This window comes from Cynara cardunculus, assembly GCF_001531365.2.
Source record: "Cynara cardunculus var. scolymus isolate 2C chromosome LG 10, CcrdV1, whole genome shotgun sequence".
NCBI lineage: Eukaryota > Viridiplantae > Streptophyta > Magnoliopsida > Asterales > Asteraceae > Cynara > Cynara cardunculus.
The window spans coordinates 22,326,983-22,335,453 of NC_037537.1; the positions used below are offsets into that span (position 1 = coordinate 22,326,983).

The following is an 8,471-nucleotide window of genomic DNA, read 5'->3' on the forward strand; positions in this document are numbered from 1 at the left end:
ATGAACAATTAGATGTATCTTTTAAGATTTGTAACTCCCAATTAATTATTGGGGGTTACAAAAAGATTGAATTATCAAATTACCCTTATCATTAATTTTTAAATTAGATTTGAACCTAAAGTGAAGAAAGAATGTGATTGGTCAAGATCGGTTTCCATAGTTTGTACCATATGGTTGGTTTCTATTTGAACCAACCTATATATATATATATATATATATATATATATATATGGGCTTCGGTGAGGAATAGAGTTAAGGTGAAAAGCGTAAGAAATGATCTCCACCATTGGATGCACATTAGGATGAGATACATTAAGATGCACCAGATCAATCTTGTATCAAACGTGAGTCATGGGTGAGTTTGAGATTAAAGGTAATCAAGGGTCCAGATCCTTTCTTACACTTCTCACCTTAACTTTACTTTTCACATGATCATTCGCTTTTACACATATGTGTGTGTATGTGTGTGTGCGCATGTGCTTTTTGTCCCAAAGGTCAACCATAAACATATGTTAAAGCGTAAATATTGTCAAGGGATGAATACAATATTTTTAATAGTTAAAAAAAATATCATAAACTTTCAGTGTAAAGATTTACAATGTCTAGCTACGAAAATTAATTTCTTAAGCCAAGTTTCGTTATACAATTCTAAGCTAAACAGAAGCTACAAATTTCAAAAAATGTTGGTTCGAACTTTAGGACTTAAAATTTTATAAGAGATATTTTGACTGTGATTACACTCATTACCTCATCGATAACTACAAAAAAGACTATTCAATCGTGTACACACATATATATATATATATACACAAAAGTAAATGCAATGGAAAAGGACACTAGAAAAAACAAAACAAATGTCACCCCTTTTCCAAATACATTATTAATTAATGTGTTTATTGCAAGTGAATGCAAAGAGACAACTACCATATACACATCATTCTTCCATATCTCATCATTTTCATCAGAATCCAAATATGAATTTAATTGATTGGGGTCGGTGATTCAAAGCTGGCTTCTTTTGATATTTTATCAAACACTTGGTGGGCATTTTATGTGTATTTCTGTCGTCATCCAATTGGCTCTCTCTCCTACATCCATGGCCTCAACTTGATTCCTAGTTGGGTCTTAACCGGATCCCGTTGAAGGGTTTTAAAAACAAAGTCTCCTTCGTTTATCGAAAATCTATAATCGATAGCATCTGATCTAACCACTTACATAACTGGTCCTTGGCCTTCTTTTTTTTTTTTTTTCTTTTCAAAATTCATTTATTTTATAATCTTCTACCATAAAATACGTTTTAATTTACCAAATTCTCATACATTTGAGTTTCAACCACTAAAATAAACTTTAGAATATAATTTTTAGAGAAATGTTCACTTGAGAAGTGGTAGATATTTGGGAAATAAAGAAACATTTTTATCTAGTCAATATTTGTGGCTTTAACCGTGAATCACCAGATAATTCCTTGCATGGGTATGCGGAAGATGGAGGATAGTTTCGTAACTTTTACAAATAAGCGGAAAACGGGTTCATAAGTGAACTCATGTGATTCATATATAAACTATATGTCCATATGTGAATCCGTTAATTAGTTCATATATGGACTATTTAACAGATTCATATGTAAATCAGTTAACTACTTCATATGTGAATCACACGAGTTCGCGTATGAATTAGTTAATAAGTGAATCACAAGAGTTTATATGTGAATCAATTAAAATAATGCATATGTGAATCACATAGGTTCATATATGAACCCGTTTGTCTTCTATTTGTAAAAGTTACAAAACTATCCCCTTTATTTTTCACATAGCCGCAATTTTTAACCAATCAAAGACGCAATTATTGACCACTCAAATAAGATCTTGACCGTAAAAATGGTTAGGATCACTTATTACTTCTCAAATATTTTACCACTTCTTATAATAGCCTTTGAAGAAGTCTTTATTATTATATGTATAGTCATATATTACATCACATATGGTAAACAACATAACATATTAATTTGTTTACCAAAGATGTGCATGAGACATACAAATAGCCTCACAAACCATTACACTTGTTTGTCTAGCTATTATATTACAAAAAGGGTATCTGCCTCTAGATACACTAATTATGTATGTATATATTCTTCATGATAGTTTGTTTCTTTTAATCATGAGTGATGAGATCGGCTTTTCTCGTACCTCGATTAATTTTATAGGACCCTAAAGATAACAGTCAGGACCCTGAAGATAAACAGCCAGAAAATCCCTTTTGGCCTTGAGGAGACTCAAACTAACGGCCAATAAGGAGAAGCCCTAATGACGTTACAGTAGTACATTCGTGGAAAAGCTTTTGTCTCTCTCCTTTTTCCCATCGTCGTCTTTACTCACGATTATGCCTACTAATTTACATGGTTGAGCTTCCTCTAACATCTTAACCACTGCTCTCATCGTCGGCCTGAGGGCCGGTAGCCTACTCGTGCACATAATCGCGATCTTCAACACCTTGATTGTTTCCTCCTTAAAACCTTCGTGGATGCTCGAATCCACGAGGCTTAACACGCTTTCTTTTGTTTTCAGTTTACTGCATACCCAATAAACAATGTCCTTATTTTCTCCGAATTCGGCCTCCATCGGCTTTTTGCCTGTCACAAGCTCCATTAACACCACCCCGAAGCTATACACGTCGCTCTTTTCGTTCACTTTGTATGTGTACCCGTATTCTGTACAATAAACATGCCAAATCTCATTAGTAATTATCTATGTAACGATGTAAAAAACGACACCATAACTGGCGTGGAGTAGATCCAAGAACCAACAGATGCTTTCATAGACTAGTAGTGGGATAAAGGGGTTACCCGGAGCCATGTAACCGTGTGTTCCGGCAATGACATGAGTCGAGCCACCAGTGCTATCGGTCTGAACCACCTTTGCAAGCCCAAAATCAGCAATTCTTGGCTTCAAATGCTCGTCCAAGAGTATGTTACTAGACTTAACATCTCTATGAATCACTGGTCTTTCACATCCATGATGCAAATACTCCAAACCTTTTGCAGCTCCAACCGCTATTTCGTACCTTGCGTACCAATCGAGCCCGAGTTTCTTACTCGAATGCAACCGATCCCACAAACTCCCGTTCGGCAAATACTCGTATACCAACAAGCTCGAGTCTTCGCTAGTGATACTACAGTATAATTTCACCACGTTTACATGCCTTATCGAGCTCAACGTTTCCACCTCCGCGGCAAACTCCGATGACTTTTGGCCGCCGAATTGCTTTCCTAGCATCGGTGTTTGACTTCCTGACTTTTTCCGGCAACAAGAATCGGAATTCCATATGTGTTTTACGGCCACTTCGACCCCATTTTTGAGCGAGACTCGGTAGACTTCTCCGGACCCACCTTTCCCAATCATATTCTCTTCTTTGATTGAATCAATAATGTCATCTTCGATGAAGCTCAAGACATGGAACGATTTCACATTCCATGAATCATCTTTCAACGAACGGGATTGATGATCTTTTCGACTCTCGTTCTTCACGTAACAGTAGTATGCAAGCAAGACGAGAACGACAGCTGATCCAATTGAGAAGCAAGTGATTAGTGTCCCAATTTGCCGTGATACTCCACCGGAATCTGAAGAACATGGCCGGAAATACTTCACTTTTTGGCTGCAAAGGCCAGGATTTCCGGCAAAGCTTCCATTGTATGCCTCAATAGAAAGAGATTCAGGGATTGCACCGGCCAATCTGTTGTGGGATAGGTCGAAAAGACTTAGCCTCAGAGAGGACAGACTAATGGGAATTTGACCGGAAAGTTGATTCGAGGACAGATTTAATGAGTTAAGCGTCGGTAACCACCCTAAAGCGGCCGGGATTTGGCCGGAAAGCGAATTATAAGCCATGTTTATGTCACTGAGAGAACCACAAGAGCGTAGCGATTTGGGTATTTCGCCGGTGAACTTGTTATTATCTAAATGAAGCCTGCCCAGTTGGCTTAATTCTCCAATTGTAGCCGGGATTTTACCGGAAAATTGGTTGTGACTTAAATCGATCATATTCAAGGATGTAGCCTTTGAAATCTCCGGTGGTAATTCGCCGGATAATCGATTGTGGGCAGCAAATATCTGCCCCAAGGTTTTTGCATTCTCTATATCCGACGTAATACTCCCCTCTAAATTGTTCATCTCAATGTCAATAATCTCAGCACTCGGAAGCCCCCATATTCCACTGGGTACAACGCCGGAAAGCATGTTGTTGCTCACACGAAACCGGGTTAGCGTCTTACAGTCAGCATAACTTGACGGGATCTCGCCGGAGAAATTGTTCTGAAGCATCAGGAGCTCCGTCATCTTCCCGTTCTTACACATATCGGGAGGAATCGGTCCGGTGAGGTAATTTTCGGATACGTCAATGAAGTTGAAGTCAGACCAGGAACCGAGATTCTGAGGAAGTGTTCCGGTGAGCTGGTTCCGGTACAATGACAAGTTCATCAGTTGCTTGAACTCTCCTATCTCCGGCGGAAACTTACCGGAGAACTGGTTTTCAAACAACTGTAAGCTTTTAAGCTGACTAAGAAACCTTATCTCAGAAAGATCACCTTCGAGATAGTTGGTGGAAGCATCAAAGAACTGGAGGTTCGTTAAGTTACGAAATCCAACAGGAAGTTTTCCGGTCAGGTTGTTAGCGAAAAGCTCAAGCTGCCATAACTTCCCTAGCTTGTTGATTTCATGTGGAATCTCTCCGGTGATGTAATTGCTTGAAAGCTCGAAATTAATAAGCTCCGTAAGACCCCCAATACCTGCTGGAATCTCACCTCCAATGCTGCAATTCGCCATGTACAACCAATTCAATTTAAGCAGCTTCAAAACTTGATTTGGGAACGGAGTTTGATCAAAGGGATTGTCCCCTACACTCAGCACGATCAAGTCCATCATGTTCTCCAATGAATCCCACGGGAAAGTTCCTGAGAATTCACAATTTCATAACAAACTAAAAATCAATAAAAAAATTAATTGCAACATAAATATCCAGAGCAATAATTTATCATCCATTTCCGCAAATTCGCTCAATTCATAACAAACTAAAAAACCAGTAGCAAATTTAATTGCAACATTAATTTGCAGAACAAAAATTTATCATCCATTTCTGCAAATTCGTTAACTAATTCATAACAAGTAAGAAAAATGTGTAGAACGATAATTAAGTTACCATCCATTCAGCAAATTCGTTAACCACTTCGAAAACACAACAAAATTACCAACCATTTCTATCAAAGTAAAGAAGAAAACACAAGTACCTGAAAATCCGCTGGAATTCACGTAGAGATACAACAATCCTTTCATGGAAGATATATCAGGGATAACACCGGAGAAGAAATTGTTTCCGAGATCAAGATAACTCAACTTGGAGCATTTGTTGAGGTCTTCTGTTACGCTTCCGTGCAAATAATTAAAACCTAAAGAAAGCTTTTCCAACGATTGTAGTTGACATACGGAATCGAAAGGAATCGAACCTCTAAGATTCTGTCTCGAGAGCTCGATTTCTCTGACAAACGATCCAGTATCATCACAAGTGATTCCAGTAAAGTTACAAACCGAATCAGTGGATCTCCATGAATCAAAAACGCTCGTGTTTGATTCCGCCAAGCTAGTTTTCAGATTCAATAGGTGTTGAAGTTCATCAGACTTAGCACAAGAGATAAATCCGATGAAGAGAAGCATGAATAAGTGATTTCTCCGGACGGCGGTCGCCGGCGACATGGTAGCGAGATGCGGAGGATATATATATATATTTTTTATTTTTTTTTTCGTCGTCGTTTGGAAACCGACTTTGGAAATGGGCGTATTTAAGATATGGGTGGTGTTCAAATGGATGAGGATAACGGCGTTGGCAACATGTAGTTAACGGACGTTAGTTACAGCGTTATAAGTTGGTTAAAACAGTTGCGAAAAAAGATTTACAGAAACTGTATCTATAATTGGTTGTTCTTTATAGTATTTTCCACTTCTAGAATCTTTAATTTATTTGTTCTAGAAGAATATATTTAATTAAGACACTATCATATGATCACTTTTTCACTTATTTGTTTGACCCTTTTTATTTGTTATTTTTAATTCAATTAATTGGCCTAAAAAATATAATATTTTTAATAAATAATATTTGAGTAAAAAGTTGATTACTGATACTAATCTTAATTGGTTTTATAGAGGTTTCACCTCTAAAGAGATCAGTAAAAGGTAGATTTTTTTGGCTTACTAAGCAGTAGAGATGAGTGGCAGACGGGATCGAACTGGAACCTGTCTTGTATTTGGGTCGCCCCATGTTCACTTTTTTTTAAGGGTTAAATGCATGAAATAGCAATTTACTTTCATAAATTTTCTTATTATAATATTCTACTTTTGTTTTTCTTTATTACAGTAATATACTTTCAAATTATTTTTTATTAAGTCATCGCACTTTAAAAAACTTACTCATTATAGCAATAGGTAATTTGTTACCTTTTAAACCGCTTAACCCCTTGACTTTTTTTTGCTTGTGTGGCTTTAATGAGGTGATGTGGACGACACATCATTTTGATGCTTTAATTAAAATAAAAATAAAAACCTATTTCAAATTATTATTATTGATTTTCGTTTTTCATTATTATGATTTAAAAAAAAACATTTAATTTTTTTTTACTTTTTCTTATTAAGTTGCATTCAAATTAAGTATTATACAATAAGATATTTCTTGAATAAATATGCTACCTTATTTTCGAGATATTTTTTTTTGTAAAAAAAAGTAACACTTCTTATTTGATGTTGTTCAAAAAAATACATATATTTTAAAGTTCTCTCTAAAATGTTAACGAAATAAATTTTGTTCTATAACTTTTTAATATTGTTATATCAATAAATAATTCAAAAAAATCTAATTAATTTAATGTATTTATATGTCAAGTAAAAGTTTTTGAACAAATATAATATATTCTTTAAAAGATAATATTTTTTCGGTAAAAAAGGAACAATTCTTATTTTCTTTTGTTCAAAAAACACATATTTTTTAAAAAATATTAACGAGATAAGTTGTCGTCTACTAGTTTTATTAATATTGGTATATTATTAAATAACATGTAAAATATATAAATATTAAAATTAAAAGTACATTGTTTAATAAGAACTAGTAAATGTTATAATAAAATAATTTTGAAAATACAATGTTGTTATAAGAAAACTACATCACTATAGTACATGTGGACAGCCTACATGGACAATGAGGTGACATGAAAACTTGATAAAATATGTAAATTTAAATCAAAAGGTTACCTAATGTTATAATGAGTAAATTTTCAAAGTACAATATTCTAATAAAAAATAGTTTGAAAAAACATTGTTGTAATAAGAAAAACTAGAAGTACAATGCTATAATAAAAAAATTTATGAAAGTAGATTGTTATTTTGTACATTTTGCCCTTTTTTTGATAATTAATATTTTGTTCTTTTTTTTCTATACCGTAACAAAAATAGATTTATATGATGACAAAAAATCTAAATTTCCTAATAAACTGATTTATAGAACTTAAGTTACGAGATTAAACGATAAATCATTTTATCTAAGAGTGTTGCAATAAGTTTATAGGACATTTGTTAAGAGTTATAACAAGTTTTTTAAAACATCTTTTAAAATAAAATGTCATATTAGCTGTTTTATAAGACAATAATACAAAAGATGTTCTATAAAAAACAAGCATCCAATAGAAAGATGTGTTTATATAACATTTCTCAAAAATATCTGTATAAAATAGGTAATGTGATGGTTTATTTTAAAAAATATCTTTGCTTTTCATTTTCTGCTTACCACTAGGGCTTCCAAATTCATACGCTCGTCCAGGCCTGCCGACACAATAATGGAATGATTGAGCGGTTCCCTTTACGGTTCAGGAATTCATGGTTCTTTGAGTAAAGCCAAAGCCTTTAGCGACTAGCCAGACCTTTTCCTATCAGTGTTTTAACAAATCCCTCTCTGGCGTCATGGTTAACACATGCAAGTCGAACGTTGTTTTATCAGAGAGATTTTAGATTCTAAAGTGACTCAGTTGGGTTCAATTCCCTGCCGTTGGAATGGTGTGTTCGTCTCCGCCTGTTCGAAAAAAAGTTACTAATACGACCAAATTGGGCATCCATATGTTAGTTTTTAGGAGGTTTTTCAATATAGAGGCAGCTTTTTCGTTGAAGTTCTTTAGTCATACTCCGTAACTGTAGGACCTACTTTTTTAAATGTGTTTTGTATTTAACCAGTTTTTACTTTGTATAATTTTACAAAAGTTTTGCATGTTAATCAATTTTATTAATATAATTAATAAATACTGTAAATTAAGTCATAATTAAAGTAATTATATTTTGTTGTTGTTGTTGTTGATCATCTTCATCTCTTTGTGATATAAGGTGAATTTTTACCGTCAAAAACATCATTTAACATGTTTTTAGTGAAGAAACCGTAGGGTTTCA

At 34.3% G+C, this 8,471-nt stretch overlaps 1 protein-coding gene across 1 annotated transcript; it reads right to left on the reverse strand.

Annotated features, from left to right (window-relative positions):
- Positions 1-1,926: 1,926 nt before the first annotated feature.
- LOC112519581 (receptor-like protein kinase HAIKU2) lies at positions 1,927-5,834 on the reverse strand. The gene is made up of 3 exons (XM_025127779.1): positions 5,282-5,834; positions 2,843-4,948; positions 1,927-2,707 (listed from the first exon to the last, which is right to left on the reverse strand). The coding sequence occupies exons 1-3, from the start codon at positions 5,742-5,744 to the stop codon at positions 2,310-2,312; spliced, it is 2,967 nt and encodes a 988-aa protein (XP_024983547.1). The 5' UTR covers positions 5,745-5,834; the 3' UTR covers positions 1,927-2,309.
- Positions 5,835-8,471: the final 2,637 nt, after the last annotated feature.

Coding starts and splice junctions, on each gene's coding strand:
- LOC112519581 (XM_025127779.1), bottom strand. CDS start 5,744: ATGTCGCCGGCGACCGCCGTCCGGAGAAATCACTTATTCATGCTTCTC. Junction 4,949..5,281: donor GAATTCCAGCGGATTTTCAG/GTACTTGTGTTT, acceptor GTGAATTCTCAG/GAACTTTCCCGTGGGATTCA. Junction 2,708..2,842: donor ACACGGTTACATGGCTCCGG/GTAACCCCTTTA, acceptor TTTATTGTACAG/AATACGGGTACACATACAAA.